Raw genomic sequence first — 24610 nt, 5'->3', positions numbered from 1 at the left:
ACGCGACAGCCGCCGGCGGCGTGGGCGGCGGCAGCGGCAGCAGCAGCAGCAGCCCAGACTCTTGGCTGACCAGACGAGACATTAACAGCATACTGACCACCGTGTGCTGCCAGGTGGGCTGTCGGAAGAGTGACCTGACCTTTCTCTGCTGAAGGCTGAGCCCTCCTTTCTTCTTCTCTCGTCCTCCAAGACACCAATGACTGTTTTCTCTGACCCTGAATCACACTGTCCCCCCACAAATCCCATAAGTTTCCAAACAGCCTTCATGTTATTAATCTGGACGTCTGACCGTCTTCTATGTAGGGAGTCTGTGAGTGAGTGAGCAACGTTTTCATCACTGCTTTTATCATTTTTGAGGAAAATGGAGCTGTACCCTGTTGTTTTGCTAGTTTGGACAAATAAATGTTCTCACACAGAATAAAGCTTTGTATGAGTGACCACGACTGTGTGAAAGTTCTCATCAAATCTTCAGCAAAAAACGTCCAGAAATAAACACTGCCTATACATTCATGGTGGTCCTCTATTTATGAGACAGTCCTCCATACCTTCACCATTTAAAATATAAATATTATTATGTGACAACAATTCATTCTCTTTTCTCTCTGATCAAGTAGAGATGAATAAAATAGTTGATTCAAAAGGACAGAATACCAAATGATCTCATTTAATCTGTCAATAATAGACTGTCAAGGTTTTTTCTTAATATTAGTTAATCTTTTTTATTTACTGTATTTGTATATATTTTATATTACATTACAGAATAATTATTCAAAAATTATAGTTCAAATTGAGTTCAGTTTTTAATGTTCATTAAAAAAGCAACGAGGAATTAGTTTCATACATCATGTCTTCATCACTGGTCTTCACCAGTGACCAGAAAAACTTCACCTGATCCACAGAGTGAAGGACAAGACAGAAGAAGTGTCGCCCTCTACAGTCAATAATTGAAGTTTCTCTGGTAACTAAGACCAACTGTAGCTCCTGTCATTTTCTAAAATATTAAATCTTTAACATGAACAATGAATAAAATGGAACATATTATTATAAATAACAGCTCGGATTTATTTAAGAAAATAAAAGTAATCTTCCTGGGACCTAGTCATGCAAAAAAAAAAAAAAAAAAAAAACCACGACCCACTTGCAGGCTGCGTTGTACCACTTTGTGAGAAACACCAAGAACACTGCAAACACGTGAAACCATTTAATCCACTTTTATTGGTTTTGGAAAGAAGCAAACTAAGTTTCTCAGCTCATCTCATCGTCGTCATGAACTGTACAAACAACCTGCACATGTGTTTGTCTGAGGTCAACAATACAGAACCAAAAAAACATCCTGGCCCGTAGCACACACCACAGTAACAAACACACTCCCTGCTCTGTTCTCAACATGGACAGTCAGCACACACAACAGGTCACTGCAGCGCCATCTACCACCACAGATGTCCCCGGGTTTACTGCATGCTGTGCATGCAATATTAAAGTTGACTAATTCACCACAGAGATGAGGAGCTGGAAGTGACTGGACAAACCAGGTTAATGACGGTGCCAGAAGACTGGATTTACAGCTGTGATACAGAGGTATGTTAAATTCAGAGACATTAGGGGGAGCCAGTGAGGGCCCTGTAGATAACTCTGTAGTGACAGTTGTACTGACAAAAAAAAAAACCCAAAATAATAATCACATTTTTTTAACAGCAATTTTCATCACCTAATCATGTATTGTACTGACATTAAAAAAAAAAAAAATCACATTTTTTAAACAGCAATTTTCATCACCTAATCATGTGTCTCAAGGTCAGTGAGAAGAACAAAAATGAGAACATTAACACGCTCAAAATGTCAGTACAAATGTTCTGTAACATGACTTGGTTCCATACAAGACACTGCACAATAACTGCCATTTTGGTGTGTTTGAATGTTTCATATATATTTTCTCACAGTACGCAGTGACCTTAAAGACAGAGTTGTCTCCACATCTGATTGGGGGAGAAAATGTTTTCAATAAAGTCGATGACGGTAAACTCAAATTGGCTGCTTTCAGCAAAACATAAGCATCCAGTACAGTACATAGATCTATAACGAAACCTCTAACACACACACACACACACTTTGCTCTTCATGTTGAGTCAGAGCATTCAGGAAGTTCCACATCATTAGCACAGTGGTCTTTCACATTAGACAATATAATACTTTTTCCCAGTTTTATCTCTTTTAAAAATATTCTTCTCTTAACCACGACATAGAACTGATCGACATAAAAATAAAAGCAAACAAAGCAGTTTTGTGTTAAATGACCCTCGGCCCACAACCTCATTCAACACATGACATCTCACAGAGACCATTATGATTATGCAAAATAAAGCTATCGGTTTGATTAGCGCAGTTGGGACAGTGAGGGAATGTGAGCGTGATATAATCAGTGGCTGTAGTTGGTTACGGTTTAAAGGGAGGTGGGCGGGGATTACGGTCCAAGTTAACAACGTCAAATCACGGTCACTAAACCTCACCACTGTTGCTGAGATGAAACTAAAAGATTTTTTCTGTAATGTTGAAGAACAATTCAGCATTGAGAGAAACACGTTTGCTTTCCCGCCAAAATGATGATAGCTAAATGTAAAGCATCTGCCAGTGAGTGGTAGCTTTAGCCTAGCATAAAGACTGGAAGCACGACGTTATGATTGGTCGATGTACAACAACAGCCCAGAGCACCCGGTCTAACAGCAGTCATATAAGGAATGACACTCCAAAAAAAAAAAAAACATTATTCAGAGATTTATTTTGTACAATATTGAGCCATCTTGAAGGTACTGGTTAGCTAATGCTACTTCTCTGCACGCCCCCCCTTTACTATTACATCTTTGAGGAGCATTCTTAACATCTACTGTGATATTTCTATATTGGCAAAATATTCCCTTCCAGATGAAGTACTGGTGCTGAAGTACTGGTAAGGAGAAAACAAACAAACTGGCAGATGAACAAAAAGATTAGCTGTATTTAAGCTAGCAGCTAATCTTGGTGGCTGATTGTGATGACAATATGACTAGCTAATGCATTACAGTAGCAAAATTTACACAATACTACCTCCATAAAATATTATTAATTTTTAATTTATATCTTACTGTAGTTGGGAGCCCCCACTTAGGTTAGGTTAAGCTAAGCTAATTCTAGGAATATTTTCACCTAAAAATGTGCAGGCAAAGACATTTGTAACAGTACTGCGAGTACCTTCTGTGGCCCGAAAATACTGCACTGAGACTTTCCTATGTTTTTACGATTATTTTAAAGAAAATTCGTACATAATTTACGTTTAAAACCTCAAGTTTACAGCCATCCAAGGACTCCAGCATGCAGCGTGCTACTGTCAGAGTCATGGGTTTTGGAATGTTGTATATAGAAAATAAGCTTCAAAGTAGAAAAAAGACATTTTACATTTATTTTCTCAGTCTTTATGCTGGGCTAGAACTCCCCGCCTGCAGACTGCCAGCATATCCAAATGGTGGAATACTGTACAGCCATGTTTGTGAACACACTGACATTAGACTTATACTGATCGTTTTGAAATAAGATGAAAATCTAGAAATATTTCCAAAAATGTTGATTTTATTCTTGCCGGTGGAACAGCTACATCTACAGTAACACTGCTTTTACAAAGCATAGTAACACAGCGTCGGATGATATTTACCGTTATCTTTTAAATATCCCCACACCCATATAGAGCTCAAATCTTTTGTTGCACTTGAGTTAAAAAATTATATCTGAAATAAATTCAAAATTATACCTTACACTGTACACAGGTTACCCAACTACACAGATAACAAAAGAGAGACAGAGAGAGAATTTCAATATTTATACCTTTACGTGTTTCTGAGTCGTGTGATACCATTCAAATTCTATTCATATACAGAGTCACATGGTTTATACAACAAGTCATCATTATTCAATAAATAAAAATAGAATGCTGTCATTAATCTGGAGTCTAACACTGCTGCTCTGGGAACAACAGAAAGGTCTATCTGACAGTACGAGGAGAACACCAAACGCCCTTTAAGATATATATTATTGATTTAAAATGACACTTTGTACATTTTCTTTTGTTCAGACAGGAAGAAAACAAACAAACAAACGCTTTCTTGGATTTAAACCAGTACGCTGATTTATCATTGCAGCTGCCTAACTCGCTGAGAGCAGAAAATAAAAGTTAAAGACTCACTGATTAGTGCAGTTTATACATAAATAAGCGATGCAGACGTGGGACCCTGTTGTACCAGCAGTGGTGCAGTAAAATCTAATCCTTGTTTTTTTGTTTTGTTCTGTGTCAGACAGTACCGGTGGGTGTATTTATTCCACAGAAAAGGTCACAGAATTGACCATAAATGAAGAAACTGAGGCTGAGAGAAACGTCATGTTCTGGGCCGGTTTACTTCAAGGTAAAGATTGCCTAAAATATCAAGACTAAGTCTGGCCGCCAACTGTGACATATCTGTGTCTCTACTGTCGAGACTTGTCCGACGGGGAAACTGCTAATACCATGTGGAGTTACCATCGGAATAAAAAACCTCTCTCCTCCGTCCTGGGTCAGGCAGCTGCAGTGAAACCCCTCAGAACAGAAACCCACCAGCACAGACGGACTGCAGGAGGACGGAGACTGAGGGACAGACTTTAGGAGAGGGGGAGAACCCTGCTGACCAACCGCAGCCAATACAGACTTTATGGAATGAATACAAATACAGTAATTACATGACCTTAAAACTGTTGCACAATGCTATAGGCTAGAAGTCGTACAATACTGCTGGGTAGGCTGCAGACCTGTCATGTGGGTTTCACGGAAGGTCAACAGAGAGTCTGTGGATCTGGTGCTGGTCTGTTCTCTGTCCATCCCTGGTCCTGTGCGCTGGTCTCCGTCCACTGCTGTTGTTGTTTTGTTTTTTTTTGATTTTCCGACAGTGCTGATTTGATTAACATAGGCTAGTTGTCGGCCAAGTACTTTCCTAGAAGACAGATGATGTATGGAGGTTACAGTCAGTGTACTTCAACAGAGAGTGGGAAGAAGACGCAGTGATGATTATATTAGATTTTGATGTTGCATTAATTCCACCGCTGCTTTTTTGGAATATACTCACCCAAAGCATGGATGAGTCTGTTTCATGGAAGCTGCCATGTTTGTGCCTTCATTTTTACTATGACATAAAACTACTAGTTTAACCTAGTATTTCTGATTAACTAATCAACCACAGACAAATTAATTAAAAAATCTGAATCCAAATTTTCTCTTCTTGACATTCATTTATGGCACAACAGTAACGCTAATGCACAATACAGCCTGTAGAGGGCAGTAATGTACCTAAGTTTGTTAGCCAGTGAGAAGATGATGAACAGGACACATCAGATGAAGGATGACATCACATTGCTTGGGGCTGTTGGCCAAATTTTTTTCCAAACTTTGCGATGGCGGGTGCAACGTTTTTAGTTAAAAAATGATCAGCAGATCTGCTGCCAGTTAATCCTTGACCCCCATCAGGTGCCGGTTGGACAAACTCACCTGCTGCAAATCTCTTCTTAATGAGAGAGAAGCGGTATCCTGACCCAGCCAGCTCGATGTCACAGCCTGACAGCGTGCTGCCCTCACTGGTGAACTGCACCACCAGGGGAGCTGGTTTACTGGGACCCTCCGTTAGCTGGAAGCGTGCTAACAAACACCCAACACCTGGGAAGAGAAGATGAATTTAGATTCATGTCTGTGAGTTACAGGTTCAAATATATTACAGTAAATTGAATATTTGGGCGAGATAATTTCTGGCTACAGAAAAGAGGTTTGATGGCAAATTCACAGAATCAAATGTTTAAAAAAAAAAAGTAGATTTTTTTTTATTGAGCCACATAAACACTAAAGTACAGAATGAAACTGATGTATGTGTCCCAGAATGTATGTGAGTTTATTTACAAGCCTATTTCTAATGGTCTATTACAACAATTAAATTTTTTTTTTTTAAATGATGCAAAGTTGTTAATGATGATTTAGGATCTCACTCACCTCCATTGTCAGATTTGTGTGAGATGTCAGGAATCTTCCAGAGGATTCTTTTCTGCTCTGCGTTCCTGTTGTGAATTAAACGTCAACATCAACACAGGTTCCTGCTGCTGAACAGTCATAAAGTTTTATTTTCAAATGTCTGTAGCGTACCATGCAGCAGGTGGAAGAACCACCTGCAGTTTGGACACGCCTCCATCCACAGGCACCAGGAACTGGACATTGTTGAGGGCCATGGGCGTGGACATGGCGTCCCCGTAGTATTTGTAGTCTATCCTCAGGTCCGTGGTGGTGGGCTCACACTTCCAGCCCACTACCAGGTTCAGAGGCGTGGACTGGTGGCCCTGCGTCGATACCTGCGCACACAGCAGAGGGGTCATAACCTTTAGCAGGGGTGACATCCCAAATGCCTGCGGTGACAGAGTGAGTGCGGCCTGAGACCTGATACTTCAGCATGTCCACGTTGTAGTACGTCGCCTGGGGTTTTTGTTCTGCCACCTTCTTCAAGTGGGATATGAGGTTTGGCATGTTCACCCAGAAGTTCTTGGAATCAGCCTTGGGTTGTGTGGTGGTGTCACTGGTGAGAGAATGTAGAGGGAAAAAAAACGACACAAAAAAAATTGAATAAAAAACGATTTTGTTCCATTAACTTGAAGTGTGATTCACTAAAAACAACATTTAGTGTTTTTGTAACAAGATTAAGGTTGTTGTTGTAAAAATCTGATCAGTGACATTATGTCACTCTGTTTATTACTCATCCTGGTTAGTCATCGTTTAACTCCTTCATAACATCATGCATTCCCAAGGAGCCGCTTTTTCACATTTTACTAAACACTAAATAAGTTCAATATTATATCATATAATATTATATTTTTATAATCTTTTGTTGTTTTATATATAGACACTGGTATTTGGCGTAGGGTTTTATAAATAAAGGATCAGGGATTTGATCATTATTTGTTTGGATCTCATTTTGCTTAAAAATACTAATGTGAAAAGTGTGAAAAAAAAATTGTGTATCATATCGTGAGTTGTGTATCTATGCTGCATCTGTAAAAAGTAAAAATAATTGATTTAATATTTCACTACTTTTTTTTCACAGGTGATAAAAGTGGTAAATTCACAGCAGTGTCATTACCAGCACAGCAGCTGGGGGTTAGGCAGCACATGCTCCAGTCGACTGTAGTTGGTTATGCTGAAGGTTAGCACGGCGGGGGACGGGTTATTGGCAAAGTGCCGTGTGATTCCCGCTGGAAACGACAAAACCATCTCACCTATGACCTTCACGACACACCTGAGGAGGAGGATGAAACATTTAGAGAGTAGTAATAGACAACATACATACTTCTACTGAACATCTCCGATTTAATTAAGTACTTAATACTACTACTAGATTCACTGTGCATATGACAAAGTACTCAGAGTACCGGTCGTGGTCACATACTTGCTGGGGTCGGCTCCTCTGAAGAAGGCGTTGACCGTCTCTGTGAATGCTGCAGCCACTGGTAGAGTGTCCTGGGCCCCCATGGTGAGAGGACTGGGGCCCCTGGAGCAGCCTGGAGATAACGGCCACGAATCAGGTGAAGAATATTCAATGTCTTCAGTTAAAGTTACTACATTTGTCAGGAGCACGCAGTCCAAACCACACAGATAGAATTTGGATGCAAATTCATCAAAAAAAAAAAAAAAAAAAAAATCTGTCATTTTCTCATAATGTACTTGAACCTTTGTTGATCAGGAAAAAGACAAATAAAAACAGTGTTTTCAGTTTTTTCAGTGTTTGTCAAACAAAAGTCACTGAAGTCAAGCCAGAGTCACTGAAATGTCAATGAAAACACTGGAAAGGTTCAAGTGCTTCACTACACTAAGCCTAACCACAGGTTTAGTTTTTTTTTTTTTTTTTAAGAATTACCATAAAAAAAATTACTGGGAACAAAAAGTTCTCCTGCTTTAAAGATTCTACACTTTTTTTTTTTTCTACAACCAAGAGGTTCTGAAAAAAAACACGATATGTAAAAGTCGTGAGTGTTAGTCAGATGATATGAAAAAAGAAGATGGTTAAATGGTGGAAGACACTTGATTTCTCTCTGCTCACTGACTGTACAGCTACAAACATACCTTCTGTTCATTTTAGGTTGTTAACACTGCAATCAGTCTACATCTGAGAAAGGACAGAGATTCCAGAGGAAGACTTAGTGACAATGTGCATGCTAAGTCCAGACAGGATGTCAAAGCTGAAATAGTCACACACCAGGTTTTCAAAGTTTGTTGAAAAACGACCAAAGGAAAATTAGTCACAACAAAGACATCTGATGAACACAAAGGACAATGTCGATGACAGGCGGTCAGCGCTGACAAAATGACAATGATGAGAAATGACAAACGTCAAGAAGAGTAAAAGGCAGAATATGACGACACGGTGCAGCTGAAGAGGGAGCTCAGCCAGGGGTTAGCGTGGTGTAGGTCGGGGTGATGGTGGGAAACTGCAAAGAAGAAGAGAAGGTGGGGGAGAAGAAGAAAAGAAGGGGCGAAGAGTGAGGGGAGGAGGCACAGGGGTGGAGGGGCGGGGGCGTGAAGCCGGCACAAATAAGCCTCACAGGAGAACGTGTGTGCTCGTGTTTTCACTGCATGCTCCCCTGGAAGAGAGAGGAAATACTCACCTTCAAATGTTAAATAAAACTTCCCTCTGTCAAACCATACAAGGGAGGGCTGGTCATTCTCTGTGTGGGGGAGGGGGGTAAGAAGGAGGCCGGGGACGAGGAGGGAGGGATGATGGGGGAGAGAGAGAGGGAGGAGAGAAGGACAGGTAGCGTGAGTCTCACGTGGCAGGTTTGTCACACTGTGGAGGTGGAGGTCGGTGGAGGTGGACGGCAGCACAGGACATGTGACCACTGTTTGTGGTTTGTTTGTTTGTTGATGCTGACATGTGTGGAACAGACACACACACACACACACCCACACACACACAGACACCCACACAGACAGACAGACAGACAGACAGACAGACAGAGAGGCCACTTCATGGACTCTAGATCCAGGTGTTTTGCTGCTGGGAACGATGCAGGAGAGAGAGAGGAAGAGGAGGATGAAGAGCCTGAGAAGTGCTGCTGGAGGAGAGGACTAGCAGCAGCACACACCGCTTTGGTGCTGGCACCTGCTGGCACTACACCTCCTGTACACACAGTGTCTCACTGAGCTTACATTTTCCTTCAGGCCTCCATTTAAAAAAAAAAAAAGGATTAAATCAAAACATGGCTAAAAACGTACACCAGGGGGCAGCGCTGGGACCTTAGAAGTAGAAAAGCAGAAAGATTCTGCCTCCTCATCTACAAACTACACTGGAGGCTGAGAGATTTATTCAAAATAGACTCTGTCTATTCTTCAATAAGACAAACAGAGTAAATCTTCATTTTACACCACTGTATTTCTGTTAAAAAGTGTGATCGCAGTACGAGGCTCACAAGGATGGTTAAAATCTCTATTTTGTCTATAAAAATATTTCTTAAAATCTTTCGTCACAATTGTGAAAAAATGTCTGATTTTATACTTTAAAAATTAAATAATTTTTTTTTTATCTGACTTCTGAATTCTGGGGTGAAAGTAAAAATTAAAAAAGTATTTTTTTCCCACAAAATGTTTTCCCTCTTGTCCTGGTGGTTTTTTTTAATGAAAATTAATGAATAAGTGATTTAGAATGTAGAATTTACAGACTTTAAAGATTTAAAGATTTTTTCTTTCATGGATGTTTTAAAGACGAGACAGATGCTTCATGGTCTGCACTGATTGGTTGAACTGGAGGCTGCGTCCTGATGGAGCAGCAGGACGTGAACAGTAAACAACTGTCGGCTGTTTAGTTTGGTCGACTTCAAACACCTCTGATCTGATGTGAGGAGCTCTGATCTCACTGTTATGTACATGCAATGTGTGTGTGTGTGTGTGTGTGTGTGTGTGTGTGATGCAGTCCACTGATGTAGACTCAGAGCTGGAGGTAATCTGTGACTGACTGTGATGCACAAACACAACATCTGTCACCAGGAGAAGAATCAAAATGTCGCATCAAAGACATGGCAACAAAGCCACGTCTGCACAGTCGTCAAACAGAGAGAAAAAGTATTACATGTAGCACGGAAGGTCACGGGTTTTAATGGAACTGAGTGAGACGAGCAGTGGGAAAATGAAATGAACGCAAAACAACCAACCGAACACATCAGTTTAAAAGAAAAAAAAAATCTTCCTTCAAGATGAAATAAATGATTTGTTAAGACTTGAAATACAAATAATGTATATGAATAAAGCTAGTATGTTAAGAAATGTAAAAAATGTAAAAAATCTCTGTGTTTTAAAATACTTAAAAAAAAAAATTCTATTCTCAGTGTCTCTCACTGAAGTCATTGAAGTGGACACAAGCCTTCAATGCCTAATGATTTGAACGTCCATCAACTGTGCCACGTGAATCTTTACAATACCTGTGAATGAATCAGAGTGTCTCCCAAAGGTGGGCAGTTTGTCTACATAAGCATCGTCTTCTGATAAGCCAAAGAAACAAAAAAAGGAAATACACGAGACAAAAAGAGGAAAACAAAGCAGGAAATAAAAAACAGGTTTAAAACAATGGAAATCTGAATTGAAAATCATGAACGTGCCATGGGAGTGGGAGGAGACTGGTAAAAAAAAAAATCAAATCAACGCAGCCTGTCCATCAAAGATGTGATTGTGTTATGAACTGCTTCAGCTTCAAACCCAAGATCACCGGGTTTATCAACATCAATGTCATCATATAAATACTTCATAATCACATCATAGAGATTATTTCCCTGCAAGTATTGACTTTCTTGTTTAATATCTGATAAATGGGAATAAATCGTTACAAAAAAAACCATCACATCCCTAAAAAAAAAAAAGAAAACGAAGAAAGAAGAAGAAGTGAATGAAACGATTCAGTTCAGTTCAGCTTAGCTACGGCCGGCAGAACACACACCTGTTACAGACACACACAGCTCCTTGCCTACAGTCGGGGTGGTGGCGGCGCTCAGCGAGTTGGTGGAGGAGATGGAGGAGGTGCTCTCAGCTCTGGCCAGTGGAGCGATGGGAGGAGGACTGGCCGAGTGGACCGGTGGACTGAAAGGACGAGTCTTCAAAGAAAAAAAAAAAAGAACAAAAATGCTCCAGGTAAGTGGAGTCAGAGAAGAACCAAGAAGGTGAATGGACTTCAACGTGACAGCTTACTGCATCTCCTACACTGGGCTTTCCAGGAGGAAGTCTGGGTCGTGAAGGAGGGCGAGGTGGAGGAGGCGGAGGAGTGGGGTTTACTGACGAAGGAGTAGCAGGTCGCACTGGGGAGGAGGAGCCTGTAGGACAGAGAGAGCAGAAACACAGGGCAGTGATTCATGAGCACAGTCATAATATTTCATATTTAATATTTTCCTGATGTAAATCCTATTTTTTCTCTGTGCTTTTATAAACACTGGAGTTGATTTTCACTCACACCTGTAAGAAGGACAGACTATTTACCACTACTCGTGCCTCCGGCTGCAGATGTTGGACCTGGTGATGACACCACAGCCCGGTAGGTGGGGGGAGGAGGTGGAGGAGGCGTGCTGCGGTTGCCCTGACTGGTATCTTTGGGCTGGGTGGAGTCTGTGTTCCTGTGCTGCTCATCTTCAGACAGGACAGGCGGCAGAAAGGTGCGTGCAATCTCCTCGGAGGAGGGACTGACTGCTGGAGGAGTGGCTGCTTTGGGAGCATTTGTTTGGGGTACACTGGGAGGTGAGGGGAGAGCGGGTGGAGATGAAGCCAGAGGAGATACCAGCTCTGGTGTTGATGTGTGGGGTGGAGGAGATACGTTTGTCAGAGGGTTTTGGTCTTCGTGTGTGGGAGGACCTGAAGGCAGGGGAGGTGCTGCAGGTTCTTCTGATGGAGGTGTGGAGGTTGGTGGAGGGGAAAGTGATTCCTGTAGTAGTGGAGGTGAGGCACGGACAGGGGGTGCTAGGTCCTCCTGATGAGGCGATGTAGGTAAAGGAGGGACAGGAGACTCACGGGGAGGTGGAGAGGAAGGGAGTGGAGGTGGAGAGGCTGGTAATGGAGGTGCTGGCTCATCTGGAGGAGGTGGAGAGGAAGGGAGTGCAGGTGGAGCCTCGTCTGGTCGAGGCGGCTGGTTTGAAGACTCCTCACTGAAACAGACCCACGTGTCTGTGGTCTCCTCGCTGACTAAAGTCGAAGTTTGCTCTGGTCCAAAGATGTTGTCCAGGTCTGCTATAGAAGGTTTCCTGCCATCTGCGTCCACTGACACTGAAGAAGCAGCTCATGGTTCATTGTACAGACACACAGATACAGATACACACGCAACAAAATACATGATCCACATTTGAGTCACATGTTACTGTTTTGATTTCTAAAACAACAGCCCACCTGGAGCTGTGATTCAAACCGTGGTCCTACTTTTACAAATACAGTCCTTCAAACACTGGGAGGATTTTATCCATATATTTTTTCTTTTTTTTTCCAAAACGCAAACTCAAACTAATTAGAGTAATTCTTTACAATGACAAAGTAAACTTAGACGCTGACATAAAAAAAGTGACGCACCCATATAAACAGACAGGTATAAAGATTCAAATTCTTACCGGCATCATCTACAGCTGGTGGAGAAGAGGCGGGAACATTCTTAGGTGGGAGTGGAGGTGGAGCTGCAACGGTGATGAGTGAAATCATTATTACTTGGTTAAAACAAGTTTTGTCTTCGTAGTAGTTTCAGCACATGTGATATGTTCATTACTGCATGAGGTGGATGTAAAAAGTAAATGTCAACAACATCAACATGAAACAATCCAGCATTACAAAAAGGATAAAAAATATCAAAATCAAAAAGTTCCAGTACAACCAAAACAACTGGGGCGGGGGTGAAGGTGAAGGGTGAAGGGTTTTGCCAAGAACCATCCACCATGCAGCACTGCTACATCCAGGAGCCACCATGCCAACACAGGGAGAAGGCAGTGAGAGATGGGGGTGGATGCAGTATGAGAGTCATAGTATTCAATGTCTCCTCATTTGATGACAAACCATCCGACGCCAGATCATGTGATCAGATCGGGAACGGATGCAGGTTGGCAGCGGCAGTAATGTTCATGAGGTGAACTGATGGGTGAGTGCAGTCATTCCAGGGAGCGAGGGGAAGTTGGGCACAGCCATGCCAGGGTGGAATAATAACTTACTTCCTGTCGGGAAGGAGATTGTCAAAAAGTATTCTGGCTCCGACAGAGTAGCACCCCACACATCGGAGTCTGACAGAACCTCTGAGTTTAGGAGGGGGAGAGAACAGGCTTTAGAACCAGGTCCTACCAAAAGACCTGAGAAGGTGGGTGGACATCAGGGGGAATGTTACGGCCCTGGGGCGAGTGTGTGGGGTTGTGTTTGTTTTTGTGTGTCTTTCGTTTGCTCTCACTCACTCTCTCTCTCTCACACCATCACTCTTCATCTCTCTCACCCTTTCTCTGTGTGTGTTAAACCTAGACTTCTTCTCAATGTTCAAGACTGTATGAGTGAATATTAAAGAGGACATTTTATTATTAATCTGTGATGAACATTTCCCATAAAAGTCAATAATTGCTAGGTGTGAGATCTGTATAAATCTGAATCTATTACTGTGATGAAATCTGTGTTACAGTGATGTTTAACGCGGCAGCTGTGTAACAGTTTCGAGGCCTCCCGCTGCTGCATCACTAGCTCCTATACAAAATACAACAAGGAGTGTGTGGCAGCAAAGTCTGCGCATGAACAAGCTGCAGCATGCACAAGTACACGACCTCGGACGACTAATTTCAACTTTGACCTGTGCAAATACCGATGGAGTGAATATACAACTGCGACGAGCCTGAGGGAAGAACAATGGTGTTAGGAAAGTAGGTGAGAGGGAGGGGGGAGAGAGTCTGCAGCGGCAGCCTGGCAGGGTGTAACTGGCAGTCTGAGAGAGACAATAGGTGTGTGTTCAGACAGCACTTTGCTGTGTCGCTAGTGTATGACGACAGAAACATGTGGTTAATAGAACAACTGTTTTCCCGGGGCCATTCTACAGTATACATCTGGACACACTAAGTCAGAACATCAACAAGTTTTCCCAGGGCCACAGTATACACCTGGACACACTAAGTCAGAACATCAACAGAGACAAAAGAGGAAGACTACCTTCAGTTTTCTGTTGAGTTCCAAAAGTGGTTTCTAAAGGAGGTCCAAACAAGTCGGTGGTGTCTTCGGGGACTGGTGTTTGTTCCCTGTTGCAGCAGAGAAAGAACAATTAGAGGAACTTGTAAAAGGTGTTCTCATGCTGCACAGTGGGCAATGACATGACGCAGAATCACGAACAACACTTAGAGTTGTATTTGTTTTAACCCAGAAAGTGTAACCTAGGGTAAATCACATTGAAATAAATTTGAAAAAAAAAACACCAAACAAAGTCGAATTATTTATGGACTTCAAAGGCATTATTACAGTAATTTTGTATCTAAATTTAAAAGGCTTTCAGTTTTTTTAAAACAAGACGCACGTCTCAAATGTCTCCTATAGCGTGACATGGAGGGAACCCCCTTGTACTAGTATTTTGACTTGAATAGGGAATTGAGAAATTCCCTATTTTCAGTAGGAAAAACCCCCAAAAAACATTTCCCATCACAGTACCATTACAGTACATACCTCGGGGGTGGTGGTGCCGGAGCTGGCGGGGGGGCCACAGCCGTAGGAACAGTGGGGACGACACGTCTAGGTCTGACGATATCCTCACCTGTAGCTACAAGTTAAATCAACTCGTATCATTCATACATCATCAACTTGTATCATTGACTGTGGTTAACAGAACAAACGAAAGAAAATGTCCGACGTTCAGGACTGATACTTACTGGATGTGTTCCTTTTCAAACCCTGTGATGAGAAAGAAATGAGGAGGACAGGTCAAAACACGGACATGAGGATGTTTTTAATAATGACAGACAAATGGTGTGTGATGTCATAGTGCCATAGACGAGCGTCTCCTATTCCTGCTCTCTTTCATTAATTGGACTTATTCTGTATCAAATGATGGATAGAACACTGCACAGTAAGGAAACAGGAACAGCAATACCAAGGGTTAAACTGTGCAGCTAAATTGAATCCCTGTAAAAGTCCATCATTGTTCTATTGTCTGTATGGCTGTGGCACCAGGCGACCACTGTAGGACCTGGTTTTGAACAGTGTACAGTTGAGGGTGTTCTCCAATATGAGTGTTGTTTTGAAATGCAAAACAAATCACACGGATCCATCAGTGTGTGTCTTTGTTGTCAACAGGCCATAAAACAGATGAAATGTCTCCTGGCAACGGCCTACAGCTGTCAGAATTTAAATGAACCGGGGGCAGTGTTCTGTGTACGTCAAGAGAAAAAATCTCACAACATGTTTGTGGAGTCAGTCTTAAAGACTGTGGAGGAGTGATGGCAGAGGGCAGAAACAACATGTAAGGTGGAGAAGAAGAGACAATTATGTTTTAACAACTCTAACCATGACCCTGTGATCCCAAACACCCCTGAGTGAAGTCTGTGGACATTTAGAATAATTCACCATGAGTTTGAGAAAAGCCCAGAGGTCAGATAAGGTCAAACAGACGGAGGGAGAGAGAGAGAGAGGAAAGAAAGGGATGCACCGAATTCGACTTTCTCAGGCCTTGAGAATCAGTTGATACTCAATATTGATCCAACATAATACCAATACCAAGACATACTTTCCTAAGAGTTTAAATCAAAAAGTAGTAACATAAAATTCACATACTGTTATTATACATGATGTGCACTGGCAGCAACTTTGAGCAACAGGATTTATAATAAACAGGAAATAAATATTTTTGTAACATAAATTAGCTGATAATAGAGCAGAAATGTTATGTCCACATGAAATCAGTGCATCCCTAGAAGAGAAGGGAGAAGAGGAAAATATCAGAAAAATGACAAGGAGTGACTGGACCTCCCTTCAGTCACTCCTCCTCATCAGAGGATTACATCTATGTTACACGTATGAACCCATGGTGAGTGAAACACAGGCCTAAAAGCATGAACCTGTAAGTTCAAGTCCTAGAAACCGAAGTATATTTTCCCACTGAGCCACTGTTTCTCCACTGAACGTTCTGTATTTTCAGCCACGTTCAATTGAGCACAAGAGAAGGTCACAGTGAAAATAGTACAAGAGGTCATTCTGAGGTGATAATGTTGTCTGACCCCGTGAAGATGGAAGAGGAAGAGGAGGAGGAGGAGGAGGAAGACACTTACCGGGCTACGTCTCTATGACCAGCAAAAAGGAAGAGAGAAGAGACACCTGGTCAGAGAGTGACAAATCAGTAAAGCACACATCGTACTGGGGGGAGGGGGCGTCTTAAAGACATTTCAGCTTACTATCATACACCCTCATTTTACCCATCACCCCCCGCCCCCCAACAACGTCTCAGTACAAAACTGTCATTTTTATCATCAAACACTTCCGACTTGTTCTTGTTCTGGAGGAAAAAAAAAAAACTAGAACTACAGATTGAGAAACACCAGACACCAGGAACACATTGACTATTATAATATAAACTGAAGCTCTTCTCAGGAAGCCATAGTTTAAATGAGAATGTCACACTATGACATGGAAATCATTGACAAAAGTTAAAATACTCGCCTTCCACAAATCACAAGTGAGACAACTTGGAACAAGGTGGAGTTTTAATCATTACTTCCCTGACCTTTTCATTTCCTCCACCACGACCTCGGTGTGCTGAACTACCTGCCGTCGTGTTCACTGACAGAGGAAAACTGTCAAAGCTCTAAACTCCCAAACCAATTAAAGTAAGATTAAAAAAAAAACCCAGCCAGTGGAAAAAAGTATATAAACCAGGTAACTCAGCAAACAAATAAGCTTTCTGTGCTATTAGAACGCTGTGCAGTCACACAGAACATGCATCTCTATACCTTATATTCACACAGCACAATGTAATACAATCACACCAGCACAGAACTCACACAACAAGAACCAGGGCAACAATTAAAGCTTTGGTTACTGCACACTGGGATTATATCCCTTCCTATATTGGTTTAAGTAACAGAGAGCAGATATTTTAATCCGATTCCAACAAACAGAATAGAGCAGTTAACAAAAACATGCAGAGCCAGGGCTTACCGGACTCCTCTACAGAGGTCAACGTCGTGATTACAGTCAGCAGGAGGGGTGAGGAGGGAAAAAACAAGAGAAGAAGACATAGAAGGACTAATTAGACGAGTCAAGAGGTTATACTATTACTGCTTAAACATTGCAAAAAGTTATGGAAAGAAGGGACGTAAGACTCCTTAATCAGCAGGTTACCTAGTGTCAGCATCAGGTATAAAAAGAGCATCCACCAAAGGCTGAGTGTACTCAAGTAAATGTGAGAGTACATATATTTTCTGTATGTTCTGCAGCCACTTTTTCTGAGCACAACATCATTCAGAACTAAAGGGGCCACACTGTGCCATTACTGACATGAGAAGAACCTGGCACCTGATCTCTGTAGTGAACTCACCGTGTCTGGACTGAATTATTAAGGACTGAGGCTCAAATTACCACGAGCAACCCTACTGTGCAACAGACGGACACAGGTTCATTCTGCCCACTTTCCTACCTGAATAATTCAGTGCAGACACACGGTGGAGGACACGGGGATTACGGTTAAGAACGTGAATCTGCCTTTCAGCTCATTACAAACCGTCCATCAGAAAAATGTGTTTTGAATTCAGACTCATCGGCTGAGCTTTGGAACACAGCCCTCGAGAACACATCTCATCCTGGGACATCTGCCTTGACTTCAATGAAGGCTGTCTGAATGGGAGAGCATTGAGATCACTGGCAGCAATGCAAACCAAAAGAACTGCATTGAACCATATAATATGCTGACACCACTGATTACAGGGACCTGGAGTGGGATTTTACTGTGAGACCCAAACCATAAGATACTGTGTAATTAAAACAAGACAGGTCTGTCTTGTAGAAAAGTTGTAAAAGGGAGTAAACTTTCCTAGAACTCCTAAAACATTCCAGGAAAGCAGGATAACTTTATCAGTGGATACCAGAGCAGTTTGTAGACCTACGGCCTTCCTGTCAAAACCCAAAACCCTGGGAAATCAACCATCTAAAGGCAGTCTTGGAAGCAAACCCTGGGAAATTGAACCTCAAACCTTCGGAAGGACAGAAAAAATACTTCAAACTTATTACGTAAAAAAAACCCATCAACCATCTAAAGGCAGTCTTGGAAGAGCAGTGATGTCATTTCTACTCACCAGAGGAGACGGGGAAAGAGCGATGTTGCCTATGGAGGCTTTGAGCTCATCAACAGAGGGCACCATCACAACCTGATCAGCCGGTAGTGGCTTGATCTTGATTTTGAACTTTTTTCTTTGGTCGTCTTCTTCTTCGGACTCATCAGAGGAGAAGAAGCTGGTCTTTTTGACGGCAGGTGGAAACACAGAGTCAAGGAAAGCAATGTTGTCATTTTTAAACTGCCGTGGAAGTTAGCTAAGGATTCAAGCTTAGAGCTTTCAAAACCAAATTTCAAATTTGCCAGAAAACTAACCCTAATAAATAAACTAATTTGTGCACCAACTGACTTTATTCTTTAATTCATTATTACCATAGAGAATATCCTCTATAAATATTAATAACTACTAATAGTGTTGAATGACAAAATGTGTACAATGACACTAGTCCAGGCCGAGGACCACCATTTTACCACTTTCAGGATATCTTCTTCACACTCGTCATCAGGTCTGATGCTGTAACCCTCGTCGTCCACCTCAGGAGAGTTCTGCAACAAGAGGGAATCAGTCACTTTCAGTCACAACAGAGTCATGCTGTACGTGACAAAACACATCCTGATGTGTTTTGGGAGGAAACAAACAAGATGTAAAGGAAAGACCCAAGTTTAATGAGATGCAGTTCAAAGTAACCACAGCAAATGTTCCTCTACTAGGGCCAGATTAGACCCATAATAGAAAGAAGTCATCATGCTAATGTAAAGCTCTGTGTGGAGAATACATTACAGCAAATGATAACAGTTGAATACCACGTATACCACAGTTGACTCTGCTCTCCCTGACTGGATTTGCAGCATGGATTTTGAAGAAATACAGATGGAGGGTTTAATCTAAGTCACTGCAGATGAAAACACTGAAACTCCAGTTTTATAGAAGTGGCTGAACCACCAGCTCACACTGATGTAACTACGTCATTTTTACTCACATATCTCTCCCAGTCGATGTCTTCGTAGAAGCCATTCGGGGCCCCGTTGGTTTTCCTCTGAGACTAAGAGGAGACACAGAAGTGAAATTAGAAAAAAACGCATGACATGGAGGTCCAGTCTACTCAGCACGACAAGCAGGGGGCGTTCCTACAGGACGTGTACTCATCCACTGAAATCAGTAGATGTTATTTTTTCAGATATGTTTATTAATTCTAAAACAGTGGATGTTTCTATTCAACAGTTTGTTAAAAAGTGACAAAGTTGGCCAGAGACAGTAAACATACTAATGTAATTAATGATGGATTATTAGTTGCCTTTTTTTTTTTTTATTATTACTGCGCTTCTATCCTTAGGTCCACTGAAAGCCTGCTAATGAAAACAGTGCAAACAGCAGCTCTGGCCAGTGATTCATTAGATGCAGAATGTTTTGTGGTGTCTCTAACACATCTAAGCTCTACACGCTACACAACTCTGTTACTACTGCATCCATGGACTAGATCCAGGCTCAATACCGATTCAACCTCTTGTACATCCTGGTAGGTATGAGAGTTTAAAAAAAAAGAAAAAAAAAAGACATACATTACATAGGGTTAAATTCTCCAGTAACGCTGTAAGACTCATTTAAAAATATATAAAACTGGATGAATGAAAATTTTAAAAAAATTGTGTAAACTTACGCCTCCTTCTCTCTCAGGAGAGCCCCTGTGGAAACATGAAAGAAAAGAGAAAAGAGTTTCCGTTCATCTTCTACGGTTTTGTCGTTGTGTTAATCCACTGATTAAGACTAAAGTACTGACAAGACAATTAAGTGAGAATGTCCTTGTGAAGATCAATCTCAGCTAAGTGGATAGATCCTTCAGAACAAACATTTGTGGTTCAGTTTTTCTCAAACCACGTTAAACAATGTCGCCGCTGTGCTTCTTCCTTTCCACCGTCACTAATTGCATTTTTAGGGCAGCAGGCAAACATTGTGGCGACACAAGATCTTAACTACACCATACAGGACCATAAAATGGTACTCCCTGCAGCTGATGGTTTTAGTAAATACAGTAAATACAAAGGTTTGTATTTAATTAACGTACAAAGAAAGTACAAAAAGATTAAAGATTTGAAAATGAAAACATATTAAAGCTACTGGAAACTTTAGACAGAGCAAAAATAAAATTGAAACAACTGATAAATATAGTCCACAGGTGAGTGGTTGACAACACTGTACGCAGCAGATACCTGATACTGAATGAAAATGCATGTGGACTAGGATTAATTCCACTGCAGCTCAGGACTAATGACAGCAGGGTTGATGACTTCTACACCATTCAACGTATTAGAGATAACATCTGTAGTAAAAGCTGACACTACTTTATTTCATTTCGCCCAAACAGCTAAACCTTTGTTTGGAAGATTGAGAGGGAATCGTTTACTTCATAATAAAGATATAAATACTATGTTGTTACTGCAAGATACACATCAATAGGCTGAAAGAGGACTTACGTGGAGTCATTGTCCTTCTCTTTCTTCCGTATCCCGAAGGCCTTCCTGGTACGTTTTTTCAATCCTGAAATGGAAAAAAAAAAGAGAAGAAAAGAAGAACTGGGTGAAATTACTTTTTGGAAATTAGAACGGGGTGTGTGTGGGTGGGTGGGTGACAGGCAACGTTTTATGTATTATTGAATGATGGTACGTGTCATGGCCAAAGGTAAACACTGTCTCCTAGAACTAAAATGTGGTCATGGACGGATGGCTGGCCTCTAATTCCTCAAGGCCCCTTTTTAGGAATAGAAAATTCATTAGTACTGCAAAAATCAATACACCAAGAATACAACGCAAAGAGCTTTGATAACACTGGGGCAGGAGGGACTGAGTGTGAATCACAAGGCTAAGAATAACAATGCTAATAGAACCTTCAATCCGTGCTGCAGAGTGTGCGACCCTTTAGGAACAGAATGCTGTGCATTGAGGAGCAGCCAGAGAAGAAAAACAGAATTTTGTGGTAACCAAGGTCAAAGCACACAAACCCACAATCAGCTGGGTTTCTGGCATGACCAGTCCAGACCAGTTAGCTCATGTTACCCCTGCAATTATTACTTGAAAAAGTAATGAAGTTTGTTATTATTAGAATTTTTATATCAGTCAGGCATTTTTGTTGTTCATGTTCATGCATGTGTTTCTATTTATTGATTTATCAATTTATCAACTAAATGAATTCAGAATTAATACATGTGCTTAGGGGTTAAATATTACTATATTTAAATTAATTACAAAGCCTCTAATAAAGGCCACTCAGTGTTTCAATAAATTACATTTGTGAGCTAAATCATTTGATATCATCCCCATCTTACCCAAGATGAAAGCCCAGCTGTCCCCGTCCATTTCTCCTCTGATAATTCCTTCACTCTCATTCTTCACTTTGCCAGTGCAGCCACAAACTCATCACAACTTATGAGTGACCTATCGTCTTCTCTCCGCCTCATGCCACATACAGACGCACACTGAGGCTCAGAGATGTAACCTGATGCTACGGTGCATTTACCAACACACATGAAAACACACACACACACAGAGAACGAGGTGTCAGGCTCCTGTCTAAGACCTGTTTGTTAAATTCAACACCACTGACTAATGAATTAAAAACAAACGTCATATTCATCATCATAGTCACAAACTAATGACAACAAGAAATTGAATGTTACTTTAAAGATTTGCATTAGCCTAGCCTCAACCAAAATAGGTAATTGATCCAACGGAACGAGACTCACCAGAAATATCTGCCATCGATCCCGCAGACATGTTTGGCCTTGTTGTTTTTGAACTTATAACAGATTACAGGAAACAGCGCCTTCGACAATATTAATACACAAGCGATCAATATTAGTGTTATTCCAAATATCTGTCATACAGGATGTTATATTTAGCAGGTAATCTTCAAACGTCAGTCACTTCTCTTCACCTACTTCCTGTCCAGCTAATGATTTGAACAACAGTGGACACAGGTCACACTCTTACTGAAGTCTCGTCAGTTGTTTTGCTTCCAATGAATGCTATAATTACTGTGTATCAGTGATGATCTTTGGATCAATATTGTGCACAAATCAAGCCGTTGCTGGGAAGGTCCTTCTCAGACTTCGCCTCACGGGATTTATGGTTCAAATAATTTCAACAGGGCAACAATGATGCCATCTCAAAAACAGCCCTAAACCAAGACAGAGCTTTCCCAATGGATGAATTAAAGTTACAGTCGTTGATGTCGTTTATTTCTTGGCCTCTCGTTCTGACAGACCGGCTCCATTTCTGCCAATATTTCAGTTTTACTCGTTGAATCAATGTTTTTTTTTTTACTGCAGCCTTTTTACAACGACTGTGTCTGTTAGAGAGCTGCAACAACTGTTGAGCTGAGCTGAGACGAGCTGTGCTGTAGGTCAAGTACATTTGTCAGTTCCTGTGCTACATTCGTACTAATTTATTTTCTACATTTTAATGAAGTCACAAGGAAATATTGATTTTTGAAATCAATAATGTAATGTAACCCTTGTTCTCTTCATACAGTCTGTCTTATTTAAATGCATTAAATGTATGGTCTACTGACACAAACGGATGAAAACTCTTTCCATGGTTGTACAACCATGCTCTAATTTAAAAAACGGACAGCCTCATTAGTCAGTTATTTGTCAGTTGTCTAATGGTCTAAGCCTCATTAGTCAGTTATTTGTCAGTTACTAAAGGAAGTTCTACTGTCAGCAGGTTGTTTATCAAAGTTGTCAAAGCTAAATTTCTGTCAACAAAGAGCATTGTTTCTAATTAGGCTGTTCAAACCACTGTAGTCGAAGAACCTGTTATGTCTGTCCAAGGTATTGGGCAATAAGGTACAACATAAACCAAAGAAATATCCTACTGCACGCTGAACAAAAAGTCATGTCACTTCAATAAATACAGTTTTAATCCAACAAAAGCACACACACCCTTAATATTGTGTGTTGAATATTTAGAGAAAAGAAGATTTTGGTAAATTTTGTTGTATGAAACGAAGGTTAAAGATGTTAATGCTGAGGTTTAACTGATGGAGAAGGAAATAACCAGTGTGAGCGTATAGCACACAGTGTTTAATGACTTAATAGGTTCCGTTTGGAGGGATGCTAGCACAAATGCTAACCTAATTTGCAGCCTGTTCTCAAGACACAATAATGTAATACTGGGAAAGGCCAAAGAACATCCTGGAAAACCCAAAACAGTACGGTAATGTACAATGGAAAGCACCAGTGGAAACTTTTTAAACCTATAAAATAATTTTCGGGGGCCTTTGGGGTAAATACTCCAGGATGGAGCGTGATCTTTTACTAGAAAATGTCTAACTTTAGAAAAGGTCCAGAGAAATGAAAACATTCACAGCAGGAGGAACACACACCCTGGTGCAGCAGAGTATGTGTGTGTGTGTGTGTGTGTGTGTTATTATAGCTCTGTGAGGTCCACCCTTTAACCTAGAGGAAGTGGTTGCCTATAAAGCAGCTGTCAATAAAAAATAACTGGAGTGACTGTTGAAACAGTGCAATCACACACATTCCCCTACATTATTACATCAACATTTACAAGAAACTGATTCAAGCTTTTTTCCTATCAAGATACATTTTTTTTATCTAATTATAAACATAATTTTGGCATCAACGAAAAGATTAACCATCACAGCAGGGCACTGGATAAAAACAGATGTGGTTGAAATACAGTATGCATTTCTCTTTAAAATTTGATTGTACTTCTCACTTCTCTTGCACTACTTTGTACTTTCAGGAAATGTATACATATAATAACCTAGTTATACAAACAATGGTAACTATTCATTCTCTGAATCTGAAACAGACTTTAAATAATTTTAAAAAATGACTGAATAAAAAATGTGTTTACGACAATAACTGTTGATGGAAAAATATTAACTCTTTTTTTTTTATTTACCATACGTTTCAAATATTGTTTCCTGTATATATTCAGCTGCAGAGACATTTGTACTGCAAACAGAACTGCACTGGCAGTTCCATCGTTCTAAGCAGAAGCGACTTCAGGTTTTTCACCTCTGGGGGGAAAAAAAAGAAGAAGCTGAAGAGGCTCAGGCCAACCAAGCCACAAAACACACACCAACACACATCTCGTGCTGCCGGCCACAGCACAGCACCAGGCTTAGACACTCCACAGTCTGAATAGGAGAGCAGTGCTGCTGTGCATAGTAAGTAGGAGGGAAGAGTCCAGAAGAGTTGAAGGTTTTTGGTCAAATACAAATCAGTCAGCTCTTCTTCATACAGTGAATGGAAATATAAACAATCCTACAGGAAACACGC

General features: G+C 41.0%; 1 protein-coding gene across 10 annotated transcripts in view; it reads right to left on the bottom strand.

The window, feature by feature from the left end:
- Window positions 1–4922: 4922 nt before the first annotated feature.
- The window catches only part of sgip1a (SH3GL interacting endocytic adaptor 1a), a 42061-nt gene continuing 22373 nt past the window's right edge, over window positions 4923–24610 (bottom strand). For 4 of the 10 annotated variants that reach the window (XM_008332794.3, XM_025066085.1, XM_017030888.2 and 1 more), the window contains 23 exons: window positions 20781–20844; window positions 19967–19991; window positions 19289–19351; window positions 18794–18854; window positions 18331–18506; window positions 17198–17206; window positions 16312–16323; window positions 14917–14938; window positions 14714–14807; window positions 14210–14295; window positions 13240–13320; window positions 12652–12714; window positions 11540–12316; window positions 11255–11376; window positions 11007–11160; window positions 8689–8748; window positions 7473–7584; window positions 7167–7322; window positions 6470–6605; window positions 6182–6384; window positions 6032–6096; window positions 5540–5704; window positions 4923–4988 (listed from right to left, as the gene is read on the bottom strand). In XM_008332794.3, coding sequence (XP_008331016.1) covers window positions 4966–4988; window positions 5540–5704; window positions 6032–6096; window positions 6182–6384; window positions 6470–6605; window positions 7167–7322; window positions 7473–7584; window positions 8689–8748; window positions 11007–11160; window positions 11255–11376; window positions 11540–12316; window positions 12652–12714; window positions 13240–13320; window positions 14210–14295; window positions 14714–14807; window positions 14917–14938; window positions 16312–16323; window positions 17198–17206; window positions 18331–18506; window positions 18794–18854; window positions 19289–19351; window positions 19967–19991; window positions 20781–20844 — 2729 coding nt within the window. In that variant the 3' untranslated portion in view covers window positions 4923–4965. Of the gene's footprint in view, window positions 4989–5539; window positions 5705–6031; window positions 6097–6181; window positions 6385–6469; window positions 6606–7166; window positions 7323–7472; window positions 7585–8688; window positions 8749–10494; window positions 10555–11006; window positions 11161–11254; window positions 11377–11539; window positions 12317–12651; window positions 12715–13239; window positions 13321–14209; window positions 14296–14713; window positions 14808–14916; window positions 14939–16311; window positions 16324–17197; window positions 17207–18330; window positions 18507–18793; window positions 18855–19288; window positions 19352–19966; window positions 19992–20780; window positions 20845–24610 lie in introns of all 10 variants that reach the window. The other 6 variants (XM_025066100.1, XM_025066089.1, XM_025066094.1 and 3 more) reach the window with 6 other exon arrangements.

Source organism: Cynoglossus semilaevis, chromosome 2 (genome assembly GCF_000523025.1).
Source record: "Cynoglossus semilaevis isolate Cse_v1.0 chromosome 2, Cse_v1.0, whole genome shotgun sequence".
Lineage (NCBI taxonomy): Eukaryota > Metazoa > Chordata > Actinopteri > Pleuronectiformes > Cynoglossidae > Cynoglossus > Cynoglossus semilaevis.
Note: the sequence above shows the minus strand (reverse complement) of the source record. Positions and strands in the feature narration are given on the sequence as shown.